This window comes from Uloborus diversus, chromosome 1 (genome assembly GCF_026930045.1).
Source record: "Uloborus diversus isolate 005 chromosome 1, Udiv.v.3.1, whole genome shotgun sequence".
NCBI lineage: Eukaryota > Metazoa > Arthropoda > Arachnida > Araneae > Uloboridae > Uloborus > Uloborus diversus.
Genome location: NC_072731.1, coordinates 156,482,179 through 156,498,656, shown reverse-complemented (window position 1 = coordinate 156,498,656; position 16,478 = coordinate 156,482,179). Strand labels below are relative to the sequence as shown.

The following is a 16,478-nucleotide window of genomic DNA, read 5'->3' as shown; positions in this document are numbered from 1 at the left end:
ACATGGTCTCTCATCGATACTGCGGAAACAAGGGGCCTGGCTCGGAGTCCAAGCAGCATACATTTTACAAGTTTTATGAAGGGGGGTCCGCCTCGTTTCTCGGTGGCCGTGGCCCCCTTATAACACATCTTCATACATATATGTGTGCGTTTTTGTATGACGTATAGTAGTTTTATGATATTTTTAATGAGTGTTTTGATTCCTCTCAGTCTCTTCGCGACGCTGCTACTTCAGTAAAGGTTGTGTATGAAGAAGGTGGGGGGGAGGTTGCGTGTAATTTCCACCGGGGCGTGGTTAAGCTTACGGTGGCTTTGTTCCTGGTCCTTCCTGGACGGAAAAAGGCCGGCCAATAATTACCCACAGCCGCTTGTTTCATTTTTCAAACTTCAAAGTAAATGCAGCTTACTATTTTAATAAAAGTAGAGCCCCTTTTTAGTGTTGAAAGTAAGAAAATGTCTGTTTCAATATTTAAAGCCTTTCACACCTGTGTGTGGCCTAGTGGTTCGCTTCAGGGCAGTTTTACATCCGCTTTTCATGAGTATTCATTTGTACAATCTAGCTAAACTTTCTCTTCCTTACGGGGATTGCCCCTGCTAAGAAAATAACGGTGTTAAATCGAAGACGCTCCTCTTGACAAGGAAGAAAACGATAAAAAAGAAACAGCTGGAATTGGGTGGGGCGATCCTATCGTCGCGTAACATACATTTCTCGACGTTCACTTGAATAAAAAGCAACAAAAGTAACCTTCTTCCAATTCATCTGAAGTACATGCTATCTTACTTTTTTTACGATGGTTTTTTGTCAAAATACTCATTTTAGAGTAACCAGTACTTGTTATATCTTATCTAAAAGAATCTCCCTCTCGGAAAAGGAACAGGAGCAAAGCTGTGGGAAGTACACACCAATACAAAACAGCGGAAATGTTTAAATATCCCTTTTCTGCAATTAAACGTCATAAAGCTGGCAACATGATGTGTTCCTCTCAGTTTGACAAAACGGACGAAAGCTTGTTTCCCCCACTGGCCTAGAGGAAAATCGTTACACTGTTCCATTGGCCGTAGTCCCTGTTCTAGGAATTGGGAGCCCATGCCCCCATCAACTGCCGCGAGATTTGGTGAAGTCTTTTTTGCGTGTTGTGAAGAGGCTGAACAGAACCTCTGAATCATTCTGTAAAGAGTATCTTCTGCTTTAGCTCATATACTCTGCTCTCTGCTCTAGCTCTTTACCTTTTTCTGATAGTTTTGCCTTTTCTTATTTGATTCCTAGGAGTTTTTTTGCTCATCATGCATGGTTTAAAATCCATTCTAAGATATGTCAAAAAAAAAAAAAAATCAAGAGCAGTATTTAGAAAAAGAGCCAAAGGGTGCGAAAAAGAATCCCCATAACTTTCATCTTTTTCAGCACCATGGCTAAAGACGTTAGCAGAGCAGGTAAGTCATTGTTTATACAATTTGAACGATGTAATACAAACGATGTAATAGTATGCTTAACACACCAATGTCAGTCAATGTGTTAAAAATTAGCTATTTTTAAGTTTACTTTCTTTGTAATAAACCCTGAGTTTTACTTCCGGTTTTTAATTGTTGTCAAAAGCAATGAATAAATGAATTATTAATAAATTTAACAAATTAATTTCAAAGCTGAACTTAAAGAACTATATATTCAGGGGTCTGTCCAGGATTTTTCACAGGGTCCGTTTTTTGTGAAAAATCAAATAATTTTGTGAAAAATGAATTAATTTTGTGAAAAATCAAAAAATTTCGCAAAAAAAAAAAAAAAAAAATTGTCAAAACAAATTTTAGAATTTAGAGATGGCACAAACGGCATCAATTAAACTTAAAGTTGAGTGTTTTCCTCTTCTACGTCGATAAAATCATTCTGGATTTTTTTTCTGATATTTGGCAGGGGGGGGGGGCATCGCTGCTTCAAGTATCAATATTTATCTACCATTCTACATTCATTATGTTAAATTATACTAGATATATTTCTGTACAGTACTTAAAATAATTGTAACAAAAATATGAATAAATAAAATAAAATTCAGAATAGGGTTCAGCATTCAACTTTTTGACCCAAGACATTCTTAAAAAGCAAAGAATTTCGTTTAAAACTTATAAATTCCGTGATTTTAACAAAAATAAAAAGATATTTCAATTGTTTACCTCTTAACAAAGCGTAATAATCATCAAAATTTCGAAAAATCGGATTCCCATAGCGGATGCAAAGAGATCGCAATTCTCAAAGTGAAGGCATCAAAAGTATAAAAACGGCTTGTAAAAAAAATGTTTTTGATAAAATTATTTTAAAATTGCATTTTAGAGTCCTATGATAAACATATCATTAATATCTGTGGACACAGTTGACCCAAAAAATAAAATAAAATAAACCATCTATTCAGCATTTTAATTTTTGACTCATAACAGAAAATGGAATTTTGCTTTAACCGTTTAACCGCCGAACTATTGACGGATGATCAAATTTGAGTAATTTTTTGAAATTATGTCTATTTATGTCTAGTAAATACAGAAATAAAATAAAATTTCCAGAAAAAAATTTTTTACTATGATTTTCAGTGTGTTCCATTTTTGGAACATTGGCGTTTTGCATGAAGTTTTTTTTTTCAGAGAATTTTTTTAAATTAAGAGGTTTTGAATGCGGTTTTTATCTTAGCATACTTTATTGCGGAAAAAATAATATTTTAAATTGCATTTGTGTACATATCAGAATTCAGAAAATCCAATACAGAAATATCTAATGCCCATCATATGAAACGAAGCGTTGCTGGTGAAGTCGTTTGTCGCAATGGAAACATTTCTTAGTCGTATTTTTTTGCACACCGAGCAATGTCCTTGGGATGCAGATACAATATAATGTCCGTCAGACATTCTTGACCGTTTATGTAAATGACAACGAGGCCCTGGAGGACTTTCCACTCGTACTTTTCTTCTTAGGAGGTGAGTTGTTATTTCTCTTCGGAACTCTAAATGCTTCATCTTGACTTCGTGTAAATCACAATGAAGTAACCAACTAGCTACAACTGAAATATTCAGCGCATTACTAAAAAGATTCCACCACCATTTTTTACTCCTCAAATGAGGTCTGTAGCTCCCTAAAAGTTTATCCAAGACGTCCACACCCCCCATTTCTTCATTGTATCTCTTGATAAGATGAAGTTGTGGCACATCTATCTTGCATTTCTGCGCATTTGAGTAACATTTTACAGATGCAAGTGGCTCATGTGTATAACAATTAGATGCTACTGTAACCACTGCATTATCTTTCCAGCTGCACATGTACACTGATCCATCAGAACGATAGTCAAAATTTCCGCGATCTTCTTTAGAAAGGGCATTTTTGGATTTCCGTGGACAATGGCCAGTTCGGTTTTCACGAATTGTTCCTGTTGCTCGTACACTTTTTTTTTTATAGTTGAGAAATTAAGTCATATGATGTAAAAAAGTTATCAAAGTATACTTTATGCTTAGACGTGTCAGTCAAAACTGATAATAGATCATTTACAACTCTGGATCCTAATTGCACATCAGGGGATCCTTCTTTTTTGCCTGAATAAATCTCCATGGATTATGGGTATCCACTTGAAGAGCACAGCATCCAAATTTTGAAGCCGAATCTTATTGGTTTTCATCTAATAAACATTTTACATGAATGCCGACCGTAGTAGGGAACCATAGATTCATCTATGCTTAATTTTTCATGAAATACACCAAATTGTTGAGGGTTTTTACACAATTCTTCGTAAATAAGGAAAACTTTTCTTAGTTCGTCATTTTGTTTTAATTCATGGTTGTCCATCAAATGAAAGTTGTTTTTAATTTTTCGAAAACGATTTTGAGGCATAACTGTTAGTACAATTGGCACAGATGTATCTTCTGCACTGCTCCAATACATATCTTCAGAAGGAACAGAATGGTACCCACTCAATAGCAACAAACCAAAAAATTGTAGGATTTCATCTCTGTCAACATCTATTCTTCCTCAGTGATATTGCCTAGTTCATCAGGGGGTAATTGGCATATATCTACATCTGACAAATCCGAATCTGACAATGTCTCTAAATAAGCCACAGCTTGTTCTACAGTAAGAAATCTTGTAGACATTTTTTAACATTTATGAACAGTTGGTATACGTCAAACAGAATTTCCTTTCGCCCGAAAACAAAGCTAGCGAATTATTGAACTGCATTTAAAATATGAAGAATAAAACTCTCACTAATATTATTTTTTATTATTACGTGACAATGCAGCTGTCCGAGCAGGTGTGGATTCGGAGCCATATAGTCCGTCAAACAGAAGACTGTTATTATTTTCTTTGCTAGCGAAACGTCATATCCTTTCAAAATAAAAAATTATTTGGTTTTGCCAACATCTACATCAGAGTACATTCAAAATGAGAAAAAAAAAGAAACATATATTACGAAAAATGAAATTTCCCCTTGGAAGTCGAACGATTTACTTCTTGGAAATTTGACTCCCTAAAAGCGCCAATGTTCCAAAATTGGAACATGCTATTTTGAAAGGGTACACCTTTCGGAAATATCATTGTACATTTCTACAAGCATTTTAAAATCATACATTGAAGTATTTTTCACAACTATAATAAATATCATCACATTTTCTGAAAAAACCAATTTTTGGTAAATTTTATAAGAAAAAGTTGCAAAAAGCTAAAAAAACACTCATCTTTGAAAAATCGCAATAAATAATTGAAAACATATAAACAATCAAGCAGGAAATCAAAAAATACTTTGAAATAAGACTAAACTGTGTTAAAAAAAACTTGTTTATTTTAACGTTATTTCTTGGGAAAATTTTCACTTAAATATGATGTTCCATTTTTGGAACATTGGCGGGTAAACGGTTAAAAACTTGAAATGAGAGTTCTAACAGAAATAAAGAGACTTTTCATTTATTTGAATGCTAATAAAGCGAAGTTAGCTTGAAAAAAGAACAAAATATTATTCTCATATCGGATGTTAAAAGATTGCATTTTTCAAAATGTAGACATCTAAAGAAAAAAAAAAACGGTAATTAAAAGAGTTTATTTAAAGTTAATCATCCTTGTTAGCATCGAAAAATCAAAACCCATATAATTTTCTCCCAAAATAACAATTAAACATCGCACCGCACCGTAAAAACGCAAATATTGACAAGCTGGCAAAATGATGAGAATATTTCCTAATCAAGTCATTACAAAGGTTCAACGCCAGACGCTAAGTGGTGATAATTTTGAAGTTGGTAACCCTATCTGAAGCGATCATATTTTTTCCTCATCCTTACTATTCCTTTGCAGTTCTAAGTTCATCTCGCAGATATATATTATTATTGTTTATTAAATCATGAGCGGAGAAAAGTGCTTACCAATGCCTTTTCAGAAAAGTTTACAACACCGCCGCTAATTAGCTGTGATAAAACAAACAACCATTATATTTATTTGGCAGTAGCAATTATTTATCGCTTGCAGGAGCATCGCAAGAGTGCCGATTTTTTTTTTTTTTTTTTTTTTCAAAATTAGCCGATTTTGTATTAGCTTATTCCTCTAATTTGACTTTAAAAAAGGTTCCAAAAATTATCGGTTTATACACAGAAATATGCGTTATTTTGCTTTCAGATTTGCTCTTTCAGTAAACAATTTGTGACAGATCCGATCTTGTTTATCAGAATTTTGTGGAGAGTCCGTTTTGTTTGATCGGGATTTTGTGAAAGGTCCGTTTTGGTTGATCGGATTTTTGTGAAGGATCCGTTAACGGACCCAAATATCCTCTGGCCAGACCCCTGATATTTGTGGGTGCTTTTAAAAGCGCTTTTTTCCGCTATACTTGTTCAAAGTGTTTTTAAATTCGAGCATACAAACCAACAATATTGAAAAAAGATGAATAGTAAATTTTAAGCTATTCTCTCTTTAGGTGCAACATATTTATATTAAAACGAAAGTCAATAACGTTCTTTTTTTTTCTTTCCAAAGAAGGATAGGTAACTAGTAAATGTGTTTTAAATTTCAAAAAGGCATACCTCAAACAAATTTCAAAACGTAAAATCTTTAAAACAAAATATATATATTTTTTTAATTTAAAGACTATTTCTATAAGCTTGATCCACACAAAAAAGTATGAAACAAAATAAGTGCATGATTTCTTGATTAAAACACTAAAAAATTGCAGTTGATCTTAGATTTTTTTGTTTAGGGAAATCCTGAAGCAGTCAATAAAATTTAAATTAAAAATTTGAAAGAAAAAAAACTAAGCAGTACACACAGCTTTTTATGAATAACTTTTATAGTATACCGCCTCTATTTATTCTTCTCTGAATTTTTAATTTACATTTTATTGACTGCTTTAGAATTACCCTAAACAAAAGGTATTACGGTCAGATGCAATTTTTCGGTGTTGCAATTAAGAAACCATTACTTATTTTATTTTATACTTTTTAGTGGAAACCAAGCTTTTAGATATAGCCTTTAGAATTGAAAACATTTTTTACATTTTATCACAGCTCTTAAATTTGAATATTGTTTAGGTACTTTTGATGCATATTTATAATTAAATGCAAAGAATCTGGAAAGATGTGCTTTTTTTTTCATTTATTCATTTTTTAAAGTTTCATAACGAGTTTTGAAAACAAGCGCATTATTATGTTTTTCAGATGCATACTACAATAAAATAATACAAAAAAGAATGTTATTTAATCAGGGGCGCCCGATGAGAGGTCATGGAAGATCGCTGTGACCTCCCAAGAAATAATTGCTGAGCAAATTTTGTCTGAAGATTCGGAAAATTTCGAGACATAATTGCAATTTTAAATTTGATTTGCAAAGATATAAATCGTCAATTAACGCATCCATGATCATTTCCATAATAGAATATTCCTTCACTAACAAATCAGAAAAATCATTTCTATTGTCAAGGAATGATTGAAATTTTTTGTTTTTGGTTCTGTGTCATCGGTGTCGGTATTCTCGTTGTTTTTGTACTCCTTTGTCCAGTGAGTTCTGAACTGTGTAGGTTTAATAACTTTACTTCTGGAAAGAGCTCTGTGGAACCAATCGTATAAAATGTCTCCAGTGGCCCAAACTCGATTATTAGCATGCCAAAATGCAGTTTATCACGTGTTATCTGAAATATTTAGGAGTTTGGATTTTAAATGTCGGGAAAATTTTATCTGTTTGCATTGACGCATCCACGTAAAACCGAAGCTCATCCGTGTAAAGTAAAATAAAGGTGTCAAATCTTACCTGGTGGGCATCGAACCTTTTTTTCACAGCTACATACCAAAAGCTCGTGATAATCATTTTCTCGAAGAATATTTTCTCTTACTAGAATAGGGAGCAAGGGCATATTTAAGGGGGGAGCCGAAGGGGCCCTGTAAAACCTGGCCCCCTCCAAAAAAAAAACTTGAAACCACTCATTGTGAATAAGGACTTAATATTTTTAAATTTAAATCTCGAAATTTCTCATAATATTTTGCTTTGGCCCCTCCCGAAAGATATTTCTATTATACGTGGCTGGTGGGGGTGGGGGAGCCGAGCAGAGGTCTTTCCCTTGTCCGAAAATGACCTAGTTACGTCCCAAGAACTGCGTTTATGTCATATCCCATAAACTGAAAAGAAAGTCGAAATCCCGGAGGAGAATTTAATAAGCCTTAGAGGGAAAAATTTGTTTTCAATTATTTGAACAGCTATTAATTCTTGCAAAATACATGTAGATCTTAACAAAGAATCTAGTAAATGTGATTTAAAAAAGAGCTTATTTTATTCTCTTTGATACCTATGCATTTAATATTTCACCATTTTGTTAAAAACGCTTTTTAATCATTTGTTTAGAATTTAGTTACATACTTTAAAATAGTTCAGAAATAGAGAGAAGAAAAAGAAAAACCTTGGTTTTCTCAAAATATGTTTTCCCCTTCATGTTTAGTCATCTTAAAGGGACATAACACGAAAAGAATTAATTTTCTATTGATTAGGCATTTAATGATATATTAATAAAATTTTATAAATTGTAATCGTTAAACTATAAAATTAGCAGTACAACGCTTTTCACGGTATTTACAAGCATAAGAGTGCATGTTTTTCAGATTTCCTGTAGTACCCCCCCCCCCCCCACCTTCCCACAAGGGACGGTCGATGTTAAAGATTCCAGGGCTGAATTTCCTTCCCAGTCCGCCCCTGGACATAACTAAAATATTTCTTGATTAACAATATAATACTACTTTATTTGCAATTAGGTTTTTGCCGTTTTTTCCATTTTTGCCGGTTTTTGCCAATGTCCCGGCAAAAATACCTTTTTGCCAGCAAAAAACCCAACCCTGGGATCTCCGTCTCGGAAATTTTGTCCAAGACGAAAATCTGTCCTGAGAGGGAAGGTCTTGCACCCATGGCCTGCGTACACACTCAGTCACACAAACACTCTTGCTTGTGAAAAACATAACTTGAATTCAAGATGTCAACGTCAACATTCAAATTATTATTTTTTTTATTGTGTGATAAATAAGCAGTTTTTATTTCTCATACTTAATAAATTTTGTAGAAAGGAAGATGACAACTTCTAACCGGATATACCGGGTTAGATTCTTAAGGGTGCTCTTCACTAAAAGTCTGAAGGATTCGGAACTAATGTTAACCTACGGGGAAAGTTGAAGCTTGTTTTACAAATTCCTATGAAGTTTTCGGATCCGTTTTTTTTTCTGAGTATTTTTCAAGACCATGTTTGTTTCTTTTAGTTTTTACTTTTTTGATGTGTCCATTCTCCGATTTTTTAAAAAACTGAAAAAATGAATTTCTTCGAAAACGAGGTACTGTTGGACATTTTGCTCTGTAAAACATCTGCAACTCGCGCTATCGAATTTTAAGAACGCCCTGACACGCAAAATATTTCCAGCTCTCTTTTGAGATCTTGTTTGAAATAATGCGACCATTTTTTAAACAAATATCATGTTCTAACTATTGAAAAAAATTTCAAAATATGTTCACTTTTTGCATTCCCCCCGCCTGCTATAGTAACCTCCCCTTTTTGAGGGGTAAGCACTAATGGGGTGTAAGATTTATTACCCTCTCATTAGTTCCCCTCAATGACCTTTGCTGGACGTCCTTTCTTCTTTCCTCTTTTCTTAAGGCTTTCGTGAAGAATCAAGTGCTTTTGTAAGTGAATCCATGTAGATGCGTGCTATTAGCTGTTAAATTAGCAACATCTGCTTTTTTTCAAATTTGTGGTTTGAAAAGAAATAGATTTGAAAGGAATATTTCTGAGTCAAATTGTTTATTTACAATATAATGAACATTGTTACAATGCTGTCGAATGCAAAAAGTTGACATTTTTCCCTTCCAGTAGAAAAATATTTTTATATATAGATTAAATCGTATTCCAGATATTAGGTATTTTGTATCGTTTTACATGTGTTTTATGTTACTACAAATGGTACACACATAAAGTGCTTTCCACAGCTCAACAAATGTTTTTGAAAATTATTTGCGTCTTTAAGAACCAGACTCGTCAAATTTCTTTAGAAGGTAGATACACATTGAACATGTAATTCATAATATACGCATAGGCGGATTTAGGACTGAGTTCCTGGGGGGGCAGGATTTTTTTTTTTTTTTTTTTTTTTAAACAAGATTTTTAATTGCCCTCCCCCTCCGATGTTTTTGCCTTTTCCTGTGATGCGTAAGGCCATTCTTTACTTTTTTATGTGTCGTTTTCATTAGTGTGTGTAATCATGCTGTCCTTTTTAAATTGACCTTAAAAGAGAGGGGGCTGGTATTAAGAGAGTGACGCAGTACTCCCTTTTAAGTGGGATATAGAATATCTCCAGTTTTAGGGGGGCCCGGGGGTTTTATTCCCCCGGAGGAAATTATCTAAAATGGATATAAAATTCTGCATTTTGAAGTCTTATAAGGGTTAATTGGAAATAATAGGCAGATAATTTTTTTTTTTTAAGTATTACGCTTTAAAAATGCTTTGTGATGCAAGTTAATACTTTAAAGAAATGGTGCACAGATTAAGAGAATAGGTATCAAGAGAGTAACATACTACCCATTTGAACAATTCTTAATTTATACACTTGATAAGAAATAAAATTGAAGCACTCTTTGCTTAGGAGTTTCAAAGACTTGTCTAATAATTTTCAAGGTTTGGTTGGTTAGATTGGGGTTTTGGCTCAAGAGCCCTTGTAGGCTATACTGCGCCAATTCTTTTCAGGGATTTTAGAACCTATCAATAATTTGCACTTTCCAGTCTCTGAAATTGAGTAGTAGATTATACAGTTGTACAGTATTGTTCAAAGTTTGTAAGAAACGGCTATTTTAAGTTTAAAAGAAAAATTAAACTTTAATTTCCTATTCAAAAAAGAAAAAATCATAATTTTTTTTTGTTATAAGATTTTGGAAGATAAGTTGTTACTATATAAACTCCTCGCAAAATTGGGGGGCATTGTCCTCTTTGTCCCCTCCCCCCTATAAATCCACCTGTGCTCTTCTGAACTATTCAAAAACGAAAAAATAATGTTTTTTTTTTTTAATTTTTGTAAGATGTGTTGTTGCTACATAAAGTCCGCCCAAAACTGGGGGGGCATTGCCCCCCTCTGACCCCCCATAAATCCGCCCATGAATATACAGTAAAATCCATCGAATTTCAGAATCGGGACTGGAAATTTATTTGGTTGAAACAAGTATTTTGTTGCATTAGTATGCGTTGTAATAGGATTTTACTGTATTTCTCTTTAGAAAACTTCCTAAGGAGGAAAACGATGCATAATTTGACCTCAAATAGAATCGTGAAATGTTTCTTATGGGGTCGCAATATTACTCCTTCTTTTAAGACATGTACGATATTATACCGTGTTTAAAACATTACGTGAGAAACAAAATAGCGTAATTTTTATTTTCCAGTGCAGCAATGCGAATCGTGGTTAATTTTATTTTTATTAAAGACTATTTCCTAGTTTACAATTTTGTGTCATAATTCCTGCGTTTTACCCCCAAGTTTTTATTTATTGCCAGAAACAATGAAAAAAAAAGTTAAAACACTTATTTTTAATTAGCTGTTTTGGAAATAGCTTAAATATACGGATATTGTGATTAACTGCAGGTTTTGAGTGTTTTAATCAAGAAGTCATGTACTTGTGTTATTTCATACTTTTCAGAGCAAATCAAGCTTGTACAAATAGTCTTTACAATTCAAAAACATGTTTTATATTTTTTGAAGTACGTTGCTTAAATATTATTTTCCAACAGTGCTATCATTTTTGGAAAACTACTAAAATTCAGGACAATATTTATTCTTCCAGAAAAAAATAGGTTTTTTTTTTTTTTGAGCAATTGAGAATGCTTATTATCCTTACTTGAACAAAGCTGATGTTGCTCTGATTTTTCAGATTGTCATGATGACAAGAATAACTCTAGTTCGTTGCTTTAATGTTTACTAAGAAGTCAAATTTTCGTCGCCATGGTTACTAATCGTTTGTGTTCATTCAATGTTTAACTTAAGTAGATTTTACTTTTAAAAGGGGGGGGGGTGTAAAATTACATTTCAGGAAAAAAACATCAATGTGGATGAAATTAAAAAGCAAAATTTCATCCAAATACAAAATTTCCAGATTACTAATACCGACATTTAAGACTGACAAGAAAACAAAAATACAGAAGGCTTTCTGATGTCTTCAAAAAGTTTTCACAATAGAAATAGTTTTTTTATTTTTATTTATCTTTATAAGAATTTGGAAGCTGTATTTTTGGAGAATAAAAATACTTTTCAAAAACATTTATTCAGTTGCGGAAAACATTCCGTACACCAACATACTCATTAAATACATAGAAAATCATGAAAAATATATTAGTAATTTAATATGATTCGATTAATGTAAAAAACACACCATGCTAGAATTACTAAGCATTGTATGTATTAGTTTTAATGACGTTTTCAGCCTTAAGATGTGAACAATATAGAATGGGGGTTACAAGTTTTCACTGTTTTCTATTTTCATTCTCAGAAGCTAGATCAGCATTTTAATACAATGTAGAAAAAATTAAATTACAGGCATAAAGGTTTTCAGGTCACATAAGCACCCCCCCCCCCCTCCCTTAAAAAAAAACATTAAAGGTCTTCTTAAATTTGGTTTTTACGGTTTAATTTCAAAAAATTTCGGGAAGGAAGTTTGTGAAAAGTCCTTCTTTGACCATAAAAAAAAGTCATCTAAAATTGTATTTTTGGAACTTTGATTTCAAAAACCTGCATGTCCCCAACGTTACTAAAGATGGCCTACAATCATGTTTATAACACTTTGAAAATTTTGCCTCCCCCCAACATCACACTAAGACTGCGTTTTTAGACTATTTCGAAAAATTACGGGGAAAGCTTCCGAACTCCCCGTTTCCTAACAGAATTGAAGGACCTGAAATTGTGTTTTTGGCATTTCAAGTTCAAAAAATTGCTGGTGGTAGATCACAGGACCTCTTATTTACTTCCAAATACTTCCTTAGATCGTCGAAAAGTGCATTTTGAAAATTTTATTTTCGAGAAAATTAAAAGGCATTGCCCCCCAAACAGAGTGCTTGGGAAAATAGGGAGTATTTCTGAGTAAATAGTATGCTTACGATAAAGATCATGTTAATTAAATATAGAAATGGTTCCTTCTCCTAAACAAGAAGCTAAATCCTTTCTCTCGCTGTATTTCCATATTACTAGGAGTCAATAGAATAGAAAATGTGGGATCTCAGAAAAGATTTTTGTTCTATACGAATGAAAATTACTTGATAACCATTTGATTAGAACATTCATTTTATTCTGTGACTGAAGACACGATACGATAATTTTTCGGCACAGAAGTGCGTAACACAGAACTTAAAAAGAAAAAGTTTGTCTTGGTTTTCTTTTGAGCAATCACGATTGCTTATTGTTTTCATTTGACTGTTTTTGGCGTTCCTTTGATTTTTCCCACCAGCACCCTCTGAGACCACCATCGTCGCGTCGACGGGCCTCACGATGCTGCTCCTCTAGCGAAAACCGTCTCCAGGTTTCGTCAATATCCTACACTTACACGCATACATACACGCACCTACACACATATACATATATACACCTACACACACATACATACACACAACTACCCCACACACTCATGCCTGCACACAGACACAAACACACATGCCTACACACACACATACCCCCACACACAAACACACACGCTTACATATACACACACACTCGTGATTGCGAAAAACATAATTTGAATTCAAGATGACAAAATTCAAATTAATTTGTTTTTCTTTTTTTTAAAAATTGTGAACCCTTACTTGTACTTATAATTGCTTTCCTAAATGTAAGCTGTTCATTTTCATTTTTGTTTTAACTTTATGTATTTCCTGCAAATCTGTTTCTTGCCCTTTTTTTAATTTTTTATTATTGATTCATTAAATGCAAGATGCATGAAAATGAGGCAGAGCGATAAAAACTTTAAAATCTGGCATAGCGAGGCGTTGAGATTTTTTTTCACCTAAGTATTTCGAGATTTTTTTTTTTTTTTTTCAGGCAGATATACATGTAGGTAATATTTTCGTGCCTCCTGAGAAAAAGGACAACCTTTAATATTTATTATGACAACTAACGAGGATCAGACACTCACAAGACTTATTAGAAAATTTTAATAAAAACTCAATGTGTTGAAGTAGAAGCACTATATATACACTATATGACTAAAAGCATTGGGACACTTTCAAAAATTCATATTTTTAGGGATTTCTCGAGAAATAATATAGACCAATTGCTCTATTATTTGTTTCGCATAAAATGTATACTCTAGTTGTCATTTTCCAATAAAAATTAAGTCTGCTATTCATTTAGGGGATCGACAACAAATTGAGGAAAAAAGTCTTTTGATCATTTTTCATTGTAAATTGCTGGGAATAAGCTATAATTTTCAGAAATGAGTTAAAAATCTATCGAAAACCTATTTTTATATTTTTGTGAAAGTATCTCCTATACCCATGGAAATATATGCATTTCTTTCAAAAATGCAAAATTTTTTGAAGGTTTTCGCCTCATATTACGCAGAGTATTTCGTCAAACGTTACTAAACTTTTAGAATATTTGACAGCATTTTAGAGAAACATAATAATAAAATCTGAAGTTAAAATATTGAAAATTTGATAAAATATGAACAATTAAAGCTATTAATTTTTCACTGCGCATGCACCAAAGATAGCAATTTATAACGTTCATAATTCAAAGCTCAGATACATCCTACAATCCATGAAAAAAATTAGACCGCAATTTCTTTAAATTTTAAAAAGTTATCAGCGATCTAATGAGCCGAATTTCTATAATTCTAGGATAGGCGACGAATGGTAAGGGATTGTTAGCAAACTGGCAACACTTTCCTGCCATCATTACAGAGTGATTCATGATAAGAACCATAGACTAATAATAAGAGTAGACCGAGCTATGGCAACCCTTTTGCTGCTCATAAACCAAACCATGTGACTGGTGGATATCCTAGCAACAGCGGGCGTTAATCGTAGCAGACGATCAACGCCAGCGCGAAATAAAATAAATAGAATTGATGGAACACGGAAGAATGATCTTTTATGGAGTCCGATTTGTAAATTTGTTATTCTAAGTTGTAAATATTTTGTTAATATAGTGAGTTTTTCGTTTAGATAGTATTGTGCATTTTCTTTAATCAATTTCAATAACTCTAAGCAATAAAATATGCAAGCGACCAAGAAGAATCAGCAAACGGTAAGATTTTTACCTACAGTTTCAATTTAAGATACCGATTAGTACATTTTTGCGTTAAAGCAAAACGTTTACGCCATTTCGTGCACGCCAACGCTGACAGCTCCAAATGAAATAAAAGTTACCGAAAATTGATCAAAAACTATTACTAATGTCAAAATAATGCATAACTAAAAGAAAAACAGTTCAATCTCTGCACCTGGAAGTTTTTTTTTAGTGAAAACACATTGTCTTAAAATACATGTCGAGTGCCAAACTATAGATAATGCTGCCATCTAGCAACCATGCTGCCAAAGTCTTCGCCAAGTCCTTCCACTAGTCACATGATACATCTATGAACCAATTTTCTTTATCAGCAAGAATGAGAAAGCTCGGTCTACTCTTATTATTAGTCTATGATAAGAACGGATCATTTGTTGCTGGTCCCCTAAATGAATAGCAGACTTAATTGTTAATGGATTTGACGTCTGGAGTATACTTTTCATGAGAAAAAAATTACAAAGCAGAGAGCAATTGGTCTTTTATTTCTCGAGAAATCCGTAAAATTGTGAATTTTTGAAAGTGTCCCAATACTTTTGGTCATAGAGTGTATGTAATACCTCATGTATTTTGCCGAATTTAGTAACTGGGAATCTGAGACTCTAAAAGTACTAGGTTTAGTTTTATTCCAAAATTTCAACGCAAGATAGTTTACAAACATTGAGAGTGGGGGAAGGAGTGATTTTTGCCTTTGAGCTTGGAGCAGGGTGAGCACCCCTGCATACAAACAAAGATCAGAGAAAAATCTTTAATTTTTCAAATTCAGGAAATCCTTATCCGTTGCCGTCCGCGACTTTGCCGTTGTTATGCTCAATTTGAAAGAACTTTCACTATAACAACCCCTTGAGAAATGCTATCGTAGCCTTCTCATCTGCATATAGTAATTAGATAAATAAATATTTTTTCAAAAAGAAAGAATTCAAAGATAAAGATTAGGGGAATTTTCTGGTCACCAGTGGTGAGAAAAGACAATTATAGTAGCCACATTTTTTTCTAGTCGCCACTGCATTTGTAAAACAGGTAACTAACCAACAAAGTAGTATTTAATTTAGCATTTATATTTTATAAAATATAAATATTATCAGTTCAAATAAAGGTTAATGTAACTAATTAGTGGCATCAATGTCTATTGTACAATCAAGTATTAACTATGCAAAGAGGATCTAGTTTCATTTTTAAGAAGAATGTTTTCTGACAACTCGGATGGGGTTGGGGAAGTGGCAAACAGGCAGAGGAAGCGAAAAAATTTCGCCAACCGATGACTAGTTAGTCCCCACTTTTATTCGGCACTCGATTTACACTTACGGAGACCGTTGGTACTTTCAAGTGAGCCCACCGGAAAAAAAAAGTCTGGGTTTTTTCGGGTTGGGCTCGCTTTGCGTACTTTGACAAAAATAATGTAATTATTACGCACCACATTATTAACAGGCAAAATCTTCGACTGTATGGGTGCTTCAGTTTCGGATAAATCTTCCTCGGATGAATCATGAGACATCTGCGGGAGAGTAAAATAAAAAGATCAAACTAAAAAAACAAAATTTAGGTTCAAAAACCTTCAAAAAAACAAGAGCAATTCACTGTTAAAAAATCTTTTTTTTTTCTCTCACAGCTGCATTAGATAACGAAGTATTCAAATGAAAAAATAACAATGACTTACTTCGTGTTAGTTACTGTTATAAAGGTTTTCTACAATAAC

General features: G+C 33.2%; 1 protein-coding gene across 1 annotated transcript in view; it reads right to left on the bottom strand.

The window, feature by feature from the left end:
- The window catches only part of LOC129222407 (probable rRNA-processing protein EBP2), a gene marked incomplete at its 5' end in the record, with an annotated part of 51,562 nt that extends 35,094 nt beyond the window's left edge, over window positions 1–16,468 (bottom strand). The window contains 2 exon segments of the mRNA XM_054856918.1: window positions 16,197–16,277; window positions 16,440–16,468. Coding sequence (XP_054712893.1) covers window positions 16,197–16,277 — 81 coding nt within the window.
- Between the last annotated feature and the right edge of the window lie 10 nt (window positions 16,469–16,478).